Source organism: Castanea sativa, chromosome 12, assembly GCF_040712315.1.
Source record: "Castanea sativa cultivar Marrone di Chiusa Pesio chromosome 12, ASM4071231v1".
NCBI lineage: Eukaryota > Viridiplantae > Streptophyta > Magnoliopsida > Fagales > Fagaceae > Castanea > Castanea sativa.
In genome coordinates this window covers 2,471,352-2,484,440 of record NC_134024.1, presented here as the reverse complement: position 1 = coordinate 2,484,440, position 13,089 = coordinate 2,471,352, and the positions used below count along the sequence as shown (strand labels likewise).

Genomic DNA, 13,089 nt, shown 5'->3' with positions numbered 1-13,089 from the left:
TAATAATAATAATAATAATAAAAAAGGGTTCTTAGACAAGGATCTCGGCCAGAAGATCTCGGGCAAAGATCTTGGGCAGACCAGAGGACATGCAGCAAGGATCTCGGTTAGGCCAGAGGATATGCCGCAAGAAGAATCAATATCAAGGCCATATGCATGTTCAAATTTTCAGGAAAAAATCAAACCATTAAAAATCCAGCAAAAAACCAGGTATTATCTTTGTAACCCATGGTCCAAGCCTGTGGGATCTCGAGTGGATAGTAAGGGAGGAATGGTTTGGTCAGTAGGGGAGTGATTTTTGGTGAAAGGAGGATCTTGAAACTTTCCCTTGGTTCATATATTTGCTTGGAATGCATGAACCAATGGAAAGTTCAGTTCCCCCATATGCATGACACCTCCCCACATTTTCCTCTCAATTGTCACTTTCAACCAAAACTATCATCCATTGTATTGAGCAGCCCACCTCCTCTTTTGACTTTCCAAGAAGGAATCTTCCATCTGTAACTAAAGTTAAATGCCCATTTTGAGTTATAATTGCCTAAATAAGCTAAATCTTTGCCCAATGCACATTTTCAGGTCACAGAAGACATAGTTTTACTCAGTAGACCTAGGGCGTCCTCGCCCGGGGTACCGAACCAGGTCTGCTATAAAAAGAACACAAGGCATAGCAGAAAATGAGAGATTCAGATGAGAGAAAAATGGGGGTTAAAGGGAAGAGTTCAAAGGTTCAAAATACATATTCTTAAAGTTTCAAAACCCCAGCAAGGAAGAGAAAGAAAAACAAAATAAGAGAGCCATGGTGAAGGAAATTGTCCCATATTCTTGAGATCATTCAAAATATTACTTGGCCTCCAAAAAAACATATGTCAAAATATGCACACATCTTTGTTAAGTTTAACTTCTAAAATGTCGGTGTAATTTGATATTGATTTGTTTATCTTTTACGAACCTTCCATTTCTAAATAGCAACAAAATGGGAGTAGGAGGGCCTAAGCCTAGAGCCATCTTTGTCTAGCCCTAGGGCTTGGGCCACTAAGGTTTGAAGGTCAGAATGGGCATTGACTGAGTCTAATTACAAAAAGATTTCCATTGGATAAAAAAATTTCTTTCATTCCTAAACAAAACAAAAAAAAAAAAAAAAAAAAAAAACTCTCCAATAGCAATTACTAACAGAGTATTATATTTTATGCATACATATTATAATACTTCAGTGCCACAATTTTTTATTATACATATTATAATTTTTTAAGTGATTGGTATAGTCGTATAGGTAGAATTACCATTTCAATTTATCAAGTTACCGTATTCAATACTTGTGGAAAGCTTGTAATACATACAAATGGGATGGAAGGTGACCAATTGGGTCCAATTCGTTAAGAGGCACGACTAAAAAAGTCTCTTTCTTTTCATTTTTTTCCTAAAAGTCGCTGTTAACGAATTTGCAAAACTGTACTATATACATTGAAAGTAAAAAATAAATATTTATGTGTTTTTCATCACTCACAATTAATTATTTCAAGAATTATGAAATCATTTCAAGAATTATGAAATTTGTGATGAAAATTTTGTATGCATATTATTTTTGCGTGTACGTGTTGCTATTTAGTCAAGAGCCTGGCTGGTCCATTAGCTTTGTCAAAAAGGCTAATTGATACTGATTAGTCTACTTAGTGGATGAGGGGGACTAGTCGAGCATGGTCTATTACCTCAAACTTCAAAATAACCACTCATTATTTCTCTTTCACACGGTCTGCAAGAGCAGGAGAAGGACCGTTCTAAGCAAGCACTAAAAACCGCTGTTAATAAGAAATCAACCAGGAATATCTACCTTTCCCATATGACAAAATGGTAGAAAGAAAATTCTAATTAGTATACATGGCTTACAAACAAGGAAAGCTTAACAAAAGCAATCTCTAAATCTAGCCATGTCTTTGAAAGTTGAAACTGGAGAGGAAGCCAAAACACTGAGGAGTAATGTGTATATATCATCAACTACTTGGGAATAATGACAGTACCATTGTCCCCCATTACATATCAAAAGATATGAAAAACATAACAATTTTCTTAATCTTTTTCAGAACAGATGAGATGATAAGTTATGATTGTTATCGACTTTGGTGTTTTTACTCCAATCATAAGTTATCAAGTCTGAAAAAAAAAGGGTAAATAGTTATGATTCAACCATTAATTAATACCTACCTATATACGAGCAAAAGCTACATATGATAATCATAAAACCAAAAACTACAAGCCAGTTAAAGGTAGTCTTCAATGGAAATGCTCAAATCCTCTTCTTCCTTAAACTCACTTCCTTGCCATGAAGTCATCCCATAATAATTATTGTCTCCCCCATTTTCCCAAAACCCAGCCTCCAAACCATGACCTCCACCACCACCACCACCACTATGACCATGACCATGATCAAACACCTCCCGTTCATTACTTTCCGGCAACCTGTCTGTGATCAACTGGGCATCAATAGCCATGCCAGCATCCGATGCTGCCTTTTGCACTGACCTTGGAGACAAGTCAGTCCTCAAACTACAAGAAGGTAACATTGATGGAAAGTTAAGCTTTTCCAAAGTCGATGGCTTGTGAAGACAATAAAAGGCAACATCACGAGCCATAGCTGCAGCCTCTGGCGTTGAATAAGAACCAAGCCAGAGTCTCTCTTGTGTGCCTGGGACTCGAATTTCAGACACCCACTTGCCCCATTTCCTTTGACGAACCCCCTTGTATTTCTTCTGAGATGTGCATGCACCATTCTCTTCCGAGCTACAACTCATTCCGACTAAAATAATTAGTGAGAGAGAGAGAAAAAATTGAATAAGATTGCAATTGTGTGTATGTGCAAGCTAGTTAAGAAAGCTTTTGAAAAAAATAGAGTGAGGAAGTGTTTATATAGGTTGAGAAAAAAAAAAGTCAGAGGTAGTGAGGGTCAAAATTTTCAAAGGTCAGAAGTAAAGTAGAGGTTGGGGAGGCTCTTAAAAATAAAAAGTGGGGAGGCTCTTATAACGTGTTGCAACATTTATTGCCGCAAACAAAAAACCCCACGAAAAGACTCGGATTCTAGAAACTTTTGATACATGCCATACTTTTTTTTGCCGTTTATGTATATTACAAAAAAATATACATTCATACTACCTGGTCAAATAATAATATAATAAATTCATACGAGTATGATACTTTCTGTCTGTTTTTTTGGGGTCAAAATTCAATTTGGTTCTTCTTTCTTTTTTACTTTTATTGTAATTGTCGAATTAGTTTGTAAGGTTTAATTTTGTCAATTTAGTTTTTCAATTTGTCAAAATGAATCTTATTCTTCTTTCTTTGTCCAACTTTATTAGTAACAATGTTTGAATATTTTTTTTCTTATTAAAAATAAATTAAAAATATTCACAAGATGCTCCATGTAAATAGATCTTGTGTCATTTGATGAGTACGATGTACCTTGTTAAAATTGAGTTTCATTTGCTTACAGACAGGGTCAGAACTAGGATTCGCAATTGGGAGGGGGGGGAAGCTTACTATAATTTCATTGAATTTTGTACCGTCTATTAACATCTTAATCACATATTTGTGGACAAAAATATATAATCATGTTGCAATGAACTAATACTTATTTCATCAATAGTGATTCTTCAAAATGTTGTTCGATGATTTTCAGAAAATAGTAAATTAGTATGACTTCGAATTTATTTGTATTTTCTTTCAAAAAATCAAACATTATAGTTGATGTTTCCATTATCTAGAAATCATATAAAAAGAATAATGAAATATCTCAAAATTAATTAAATAAATAGTAGATGAGTACTCTTCATGTGTTATTTTGACATACCTTACACTTCTTCTTCTTCTTCTTTTTGTGGATGAGTACAGCTTTTATCATTAGTTACTTCTTTTGAAGCAAAATTTGACACATATATTACTCTATCTAGCACTATAGCTAACACGTGCCACAACCTCCTCTACCCATTTGGCATTCACAAGTTCACCATTCACACAACACAACACAATTTTATTTTATTTTCGATGAAAACCATAGCCACAAGTTCACACACTAATACACTATCTATTACTAGCATTTATCAAATAAAAACTAGTAAAAGATCTGTCTCACAGGCTCACACTACAGATCTTAGAAGAGCAAAGAGAGGATTGAGGAGACATTTAAGAGAAGAGAGAGGTCAAATTAGAGAAGGAAGAGTCTGATTTGCTATATTGCCTTAAGGGGTTTTTTTTTTTTTTTTTTAAGATTTGTGATTTGTTTGATTGTTTTTTTTTTTTTTTTTGGTTTGTTTGAAGTTTTTTTTTTTTTTTTTTTGGTTATTTTTGGGACAACTAGGCAAAAGGGTAGGTCAGATATTTTTTCTATTTGGGTTAATCTGTAAATTTTTTGGAAAGAATGGCCAAGTATATCAATTTTGGGATCATATTTTAAAAAATTTATTTAGATGCATACAAAAGTAAAATTTTTTAAAAAGTGGGGTGGGGGACATGGCCCCTTCAATCTAAACATAGTTCGGTCCCTGCTTACAGATTTGGACGAAAAGGCTAAATTGATTCATTTTAATAAGATAAAGATAAAATTAAGCCTTAATAAATAATTTGACAATTGAAGTAAAAATTAAGAGATTGAATAAATTGTAATCTAAATTTTTTTTTTTATAAAATTTTTTATTATAATTTATTATAATAGTAAATATTTAATTTATAGAGGTGCTGCTCATCACCCCACGTTTAATAAAAAATTTCCGATCTCGACCGATCACATCACACATAAAAATACTAAATATGTACATTTAATTGTATTTTAGTCGGTTTTAATAATCTAAATTTAACGTTGTTGTATGGTCGGAGATGTCTATTTTTGACACCTCAGGAATGATGTCATAACACACAAGTGGCAGGTCAATGTCCCTTGAACTCTTCTATCTTTTCAGTCAAAAAAATATATATATCTTGAACTCAGTCTAGTCACTCCTCTAAAAGAATTCAACCAACAGGAAAAAAAAGGTGACATTTGATTTATCATATATAGGGACCAGGTGAGGACTATAGTAAAAAGTCATAGACAATGGTAAAAAATGAGTCATCATCCAAAACGTGCAATTAGTTAAGAATTTTTAGGGTAGCAAATTCTATCAATAATTATCACACTTTTTTTCTTTTTCTTTTTTAATAAAGCATTCATCGTTGAAGCTGGCGCCGCCTGAAGTCACACATTTTTATATACATTTTGTCATTACTATTCTATGCAATTTGTGATTGATGCAAAAAAAATTTGTAAGTCTATGTGATAAACTAACAGTGACAGATAGCTAATTGTAATCTGCTTTATAAAATAGTTATAATAAAATGTGTATATGAAAATGTGTGGTACAAATATTATTGAAATTCTATTAGTATGATTGCCGAATGCATGAATTTTAAGGGGCAGTCTAATTATGCTCAAGCATCACAAGGAAGAATTCAAATATATAGAAATATTACTATGGTTTAAAAGTGGATTGAAAAAAATTTGAAAGTGGTTATAATAATGACAATGTCAAAGGAAAATTCTAATGTGCATTGGAAAATTTTGAGTCTGGCCTAAAACATGCATACATGAGTTAGTTAACTTTTCAAAGTTAAAATAAATAAATAAAATGTTGTGATTATTAAACAAAGAAATACGAATTTTGCATGTGTAATTGTGTATGCCATAGAGTTCAAGATTTTGATCCAATGTTAGGGCATCTAATTAAACTTTGAACTACTAAGTGGAAAGACGTAATTAGTACATTAACCCATAACTAAACACATCCCTATGGGAGATTCCTAACTTACTTAAGTTGACATTTGTGGTTGATTTTCAAATAATCTTGTTGATTTTTTCTTTCTTGTTTTTCCTAACTTCTTAATATAGGGACCAGGTGAGGATTATAGTAAAAAGTCATAGAAAATGGTAAAAAGGAGTCATCATCCAAAACGTGCAACTAGTTAAAAAATTTTAAGGTAGGTAATTCTATCAATAATTATCACACTTTTTTTTTTTGATAAGGCATTCCTCGTTGAAGCTGGCGCCGCCTGGAGGCCTAACTCGCACATTTTTATATACATTTTGTCATTACTATTCTATACAGTTTGTGATGGATGGAAAAAAAAATAGAGATATCTAACTTTCTTAAGTTGACATTTGTGGTTGACTTTCAAATAATCTTGAATGTTTCTTTCTTGTTTTTCCTAACTTCTTAATATTTACTGTTGAATTTCAAATAATTTACCCGATTATGAGATTTAATTTTTAATTTTTAATTCTTCTCAAATAAAAAATCTTCTTAAAAAAGTAATTTATTTCTTATGTACGTATATTCTTTGAACTTTGAATGGCACAAATCGTATCAAGTAATTTCTCACCTGATCCATTTGTGCTTTCGTCTTACCCAGTCACCATTATAATTAATTTCTCCAAAAAAAAAAAAAAAAAGAAGTCACAATTATAAGTAATTCTAGAAAATAGAAAGTTACCATTATAACGTATAAGGATTAAAAAAAAAAAAAAATGAAGGACATTTTGACTGAGCAAAAGTAATTTTATTTTATAAAGCTGTAAACAGTAAATAGGAGGACAATTTCAGCGTTGCCTTTCCTGAATCCAAAAGAACGTACTTTCTCGATGAATAACTCACAGCTCACAGGTCTAACTTCTAATTGACCAGTCCATTTTATAGAAGGCAAAGTTGAAAACTTAAGCCATTACCTGGAGTAAAAAGGTGCAATTTTTGGTTTGTCTTATTTGAATATTTTTGATAAGCGTGATCCTTGGACTATTATCAGCCTAATAAATTAATAATAATCATAACGAGGATTTTTTTTTTTTTTTGCTAAAAATAATCATAACGACAATAATCAAAAGAATTATGATTACGATATCGATATCTCTCTCTCTCTCTCTCTCTCTCTCTATATATATATATATATATATATATATATATTTTTTTTTTTTTTTTTTTTTTTTGGGTTAAAAAAATACATCACTTTTTTTTCCAAATACTAGAATATTTTAATCCACATTAAGGAGAAAATAATTTGTAAATTGTTAAATAAGTTGTTGCTAAACTAACACTTTATATAATCATATAATCTATCTTTTATTTGCGGAAATAAAACTAATCACAAATTCGACACAACATTTCAATTGTCTTCTCTCTTTATTTTTACTTTTTGGGGGTTTATTGACTTTATTCCATTAAAATTTTACACTTTATATATATATATATATATATATATATATATATATATATATATATATATATATATAAAACATGTGGGGATATATTTTTCAAAAATTAATTGCATGTCAATTGTCAATCCACCAAAACCACTTGTGAAACCTACGAGCATTTACAAATTCATTAACATATCCATAGATTTCTCAAGTAAACTAAGAAGTCACCCTGAAGTCAATGAATTTTTTTATATGGTCATGTATTTTATTTTATTTTTTAATTTACCTAATTAGAAACTTATTGGACTCATTAATCACGTGCTTGGTCATCATAGTCCGTAGACTAATCAAAACATACGGAGAATCACTGTATGAAAAAAAGAAGCTTGAGCAGGTTTTCCACTATTCCCACCAATTAAAAAAATGGTCAAATGGATAAATTATATTATTATTATTATGGCAACTTTTTTTTTTTTCCTTCTCTTTGGCCAATTTGTGGACGATGGCAGCTACCAAAACGACTAGAATTTCAACCTTTTATTTATTGCGATTAAAGAAAATTGAATTTTTTTAAGAGAAAAAAAAGGAAAAATTATTTGAGGTCAACTTTTCACTTCCTAAAATAGAACCTATATTTTATAGGATTGGGCTTGTGTCCAGTGATTAGGTTCACTAAACATGTTAAGATACATACACGCGTCTGTATCCTAGCGTATCTAATGGAATTGGCCACTGAACACAAGCGGCACCTTATTATATATAGCGGCTTGTATAATGCACAAGTCCTACATTTCATACTCTAACAATATTTTTTACTTAAAAAAATATAGGTATAATAGTTTGGGTCAGTGTATGAAAATCTCCAATTAGCACATTGTGGGGGTGATAGGCCTAAGAGTACATATTTATGTATCTATTGGGTTAGAGGCCCAACCCGAGGACATTAAGTTCGAATACAGGATAATATCTTCTTAAGGATCCATATTGGTAAGTAAAGGGGTGAAGTCTTATCAGGATTGTCCAAGAGGGTGGTCTGAGAAGGAATACGTCCTCGGCTGAGCAAAGTTGAGGTCGGGAGGTGTGGTCTGCCACCCAGAAGCAACTTTCCAGGAGATCATGTAGGTAAGGATATACATGGTAAGAGTACAAGACAAGGAAATACTGTGAAATATCTAAAAGGAAAGCTGCTACCACCGCATTGAATACTCTGTAGCTAACTCTCTGGCCACATTAATGAGGAAACGATGCATGTGCATCAGTGTGCAGCCTAAAAGCTACTCCTAAAAGCTTCAGGAAAGTGCTAACAGGACAAATATCCATACTAACAATATGATCCATACGTGAAGGATAGAGAGAGGGGGAAAGGATGGTATAAAAGGCAGAGGAAACCTTCAGAAAGAGAGATTAGAAAAAAAAGGAAAGGAAACACAGAACAATATTTGTAATCTATCTTTAAGAGAGATATACAGAAGAATTAGCCTCCTTGGATTGAGTCCGATGACGATTTTCCTTACATAAGTTTGTATCATCTTAACTTCTTAGTTATCTTGGCCCATGAAAATTAATAGACAAGCTCATTAGAACCTAAATTCCAAACCCACACTCTACAAATTCATTGTATTGGGCTTTTTGGGCCTATCCCCTACTTCTTTTGGGCTTAGGTGCAAAACGTGTCTTTATACACCTAATTGTTTAATTTGAATTAATTGGTCTTGAATTTAATAACACTATGTTTCTCAAAAAAAAAAACAAAACAAAAAAATTAATAACACTATTTGTTTTTTATTGTATTAGTTAATGTAAAATTTTTAAAACCCCTTAAAAGCACAATTGCATTAACCTAGCTAATCAGCCAAGTTATTACTTAGTTCAAATTCCAGATCTAGGTTAACACAATCATATAATCATATCATGCAAAGCAGCGGAAATATGAAGAACACAATGATATGATGACCTAGGAAAACCAAACCGGTAAAACCTGGGGAAGATTTAACCTAGCTATCCTCAAGGTAAAACTGAATCCACTCTGAAAGAATCAAAATTTGTATAATATCAACTTAGACCACCAACATTCTATTGCTACCCACCAGTAGAAAACTTACTGACACGACCACGTGCAAGCTCCGAGACCACAGACTCCGTATTTCTTGGATTCTCCAGCAAGTACAAGCACTTCCGCTTGTGTATCTTTAAACTCTTATGGCAGCAATTGAATAATCATCAAGCTCTTGAATAAATCTCCTTCTTGATGATCCTAAGCTTGTGTGAAGGCAAGAACATCTTAGATCTCACAAAAGATTCACACAAACAACAGTATGAGTAACATAAAAAACGTGACTAGGGTTTGCCTTTTATACCTATGGCAAAATATAAAACCCTACACGTCATATGGGCTTAGGGTTGAGTTGGAAATTCTGCAAAAATAAAAACAATTTGCACGACTTTCGATCAGTCGAGTCTAATTCTCAATTGATAGAGCCAGACAAATTTACACAGTAACTTCTGCAGTTAACTCAATTCCAATTTTACATGAATGACATACTTTGAACAAGTCTAAAACAAGACTAAACACCTGTTTTGATCATGGTTTGCCAATAATACACATTAGAGTTCTAATACATTAGTTCTTAAGTACTTAGAACCTAACAGTTAATACTTAATACAATCACGTGTTTGAATTAAATTAAAAACCTAATATACTACACCTAAATTTTGCTCATATTTTAATTATCTTATTCAATTTCTTCCTTATTTTTAGGGTTCTCTTAAAGGGTACCCTTAAGATAATTGTTAACAAACCATTTTAGGAAAATTTTGACACCATTTTCATAGAAAATATAAAAAACTATCAAAAAAATTAATTGTATTTTTTTTACATAAAAAATTATTTAAGATAGTTTATTAACCAATGCCCTAAAGGCATCCTTTAACATTTCATTTTTTTTATGGGAATTAATTACCTTATATTCATTTATTATGTATAAATTATTGTAAACAAGAAAATTTTGAAAAAGGAGGTTATAATGAATGATTAAGGTGATGTGAGTGGGCTCCAAAGTTTTATTTTTTAAGAGAAAGAAAAAGGAGGGGGAAGAAGAAGAAGAAATACATCTCAAAATATTATATCATGGTTAATATAATAAAATTTTGGAAAAGGAGGTTATGAATGATTAAGGTGATGTAAGTGGGCTCCAAAGTTTTATTTTTTTAAAAGAAAGAAAAAGGAGGGGAAAATGAAGAAGAAGAAATACATCTCAAAATATTATATCATGTTTAATATAATGAAGATGAGTTTTATAAGCATGTTTACACCATGTAATGTAAGTGTTACAAAAAGTACCTCATATTTTCACTATGTAACATTTCATAAATATAGTAAATTTTTGTAAAAGAAACTTTGGTAATATTTTTTTTTTGTTAGAGTAAGATTAACTTTTTAATGATGTATACTTTTTTTTATTAGTTGAGATAAAATGTTTTTTTTTTCTTGAAGAATGTACTATAAATCAAATATAGGCTTCACTTAAATTAATTGGTCTTTTTTTTATTAGTTAAAAAAGAGCTATCATAAAACGGGAGTTATAGGTTCAAATCATATCATATTTAAGAAAAAAAAAAGAGAAAAAAAAAAAATAACGATATAGAAGAAAAGGGTAAATAGAACTTTTCACATGGGCTAAGAGAGTAAAAGAATAAAAAATATGAGAGGGCATCCATATGATATAACCACAACATGTAGGACATATCTTTTCACATTTTATCATTTTGGTGTAAGATGAGAAATGACTTTAAAAAGTACCAATGTTTCTTTTCCTCTTTTTCCTTTTCTTTCCACTAACGACTTGTCGGCTGTCGCACATATTTTCGGATATTTTCCTCCACTAAACGACTTGTAGGCTTGTAGCACATACTTTCTGAACAAAATAATACCGTGATTTTAGTGGCTTGCAGCACAGGATCTTTTGGATACCATTCCTTCATTGCTCCAGTTCGGAGATCAAATGTGCTATCAGTTGTTGGACAAACTATACAGCCATCCTTTCAATAAAAGGAAAAAGGAAAACACAATCAGCCTTTTTTTTTTTACTCATATGTACTATATATATATATATATATATATATATATATATATATATATTAATTTACAGAATTAGAAATTTATTGGACTCATTAATTACGTGCTTGATCATCAATCATCATAGTCCGTTTACTAATCATAAGTCATAACATACGGAGAATCACCGTATGAAAAAAAAAGCTTCGTTGAACATAAATTCCACTATTCCCACCGACAAAAATATGGTCAAATGGATAAAGTTTTTTATTATTATTATTATTAAGCCAACTTATTTTTTTCTCAGTGACCAATTTGGGGACGTTGGCAGCTACCAAATCGACTAGAGTTTCAACCTTCCATTTATTGCGATAAAAGAAAATGGATTTTTTTTTAAGAGAAAAAAAGGAAAAATGATTTGAGTTCAACTTTCGGTTTCCTAAAATAAAACATATATTATATAGGGTTGAGCTTGTGTCCAATGGTTAGTTCCATTGGATATGTTAGAATTTTGGACATGTGTCCATATTCTAGTGTGCCGAGTGAAACTGGCCACTAGACACAAACTGCACCCTATTATATATAGCAACCTGTATGATGCACGGATCCTACATTTTATACTCTAACAATATTTTACAATAAAAAAATAAAAGTGTATGAAAATCTCCAATTAACACCTCATTGTTTGAATTAATTGGTCTTGAATTTAATAACACTATGTTTCTAAAAATAAAAAAAATTAATAACACTATTTGTGTTTTATTAGTTAATACTTAATGCAATCATGTGTTTGAATTTAATTAATTAAGAACCTAATATACTACACCTAAATTTTGCTTATATTTTAATTATCTTATTTAATTTCTTCCTTATCTTTAGGATCCTATTAAAAGGTGCCCTTAGAATAATTGTTAACAAACTATTTTTAAAAAATTTTGACATTACTTTCATAAAAAATATAAAAAATTGTCAAAACAATTAATTTTTTTTTTCACATAAAAAGTTGTTTAAAATAGTTTATAAATTAAACCAACGCCCTCGTGGCATCCTTTAACATTTCACTTCTTTATGGGAGTTAATTACCTTATTTTCATTTATTGCAAATAATAAACCCTCTTCTACCTTAAACTCACTTCCTTGCCATGAAGTCGTCCAATAATTATTGTCTCCCCCATTTTCCTGAAACCCAGTCTCCAAACCATGACCACCACCACTAAGACCATGACCATCATCAAACTCCTTCCTTTCATTACTTTCCGGCTACCTGTCTGTGATCAACTAGGCATCAATAGCCATGCCAGCATCCGATGCTGCCTTTTGCACTGACCTTGGAGACAAGTCAGTCCTCAAACTACAAGAAGGTAACATTGATGGAAAGTTAAGCTTTTCCAAAGTTAATGGCTTGTGAAGACAATAAAAAAGCTACATCACGAGCCATAGCTGCAGCCTCTGGTGTTGAGTAAGAACCAAGCCAAAGCCTCTCTTGCGCGCTTGGGACTCGAATTTCAGACACACCCACTTGCCCCATTTCCTTTGACGAATCCCCTTGTATTTCTTCTGAGACGTGCATGCACCATTCTCTTCTGAGCTACAACTCATTCTGACTAAAATAATTAGTGAGAGAGAAAAAAAAATTGGAATAAGATTGCAATTTGTGTGTGCATGTGCAAGCTAGTTAAGAAAGCTTTTCAGAAAAATAGAGTGAGGAAGTGTTTATGCTTTATATAGGTTGAGATAAAAAAAAAAAAAAAGTCAGAGGTAGCGAGGGTCAAAATTTTCAAGGGTCAAAAGTAAAGTAGGGGTTGGGGAGGCTCTTTTCATTTAA

General features: G+C 31.7%; 1 protein-coding gene and 1 pseudogene across 1 annotated transcript; both read right to left on the bottom strand.

Annotated features, from left to right (window-relative positions):
• Positions 1-1,778: 1,778 nt before the first annotated feature.
• LOC142621298 (ethylene-responsive transcription factor ERF020-like) lies at positions 1,779-2,840 on the bottom strand. The gene has a single exon (XM_075794618.1). It carries the CDS (start codon positions 2,784-2,786, stop codon positions 2,256-2,258), a length of 531 nt encoding a protein of 176 aa, XP_075650733.1. The 5' UTR covers positions 2,787-2,840; the 3' UTR covers positions 1,779-2,255.
• An 8,204-nt stretch (positions 2,841-11,044) lies between these two features.
• LOC142619471 (ethylene-responsive transcription factor RAP2-9-like) lies at positions 11,045-12,863 on the bottom strand (annotated as a pseudogene).
• Positions 12,864-13,089: the final 226 nt, after the last annotated feature.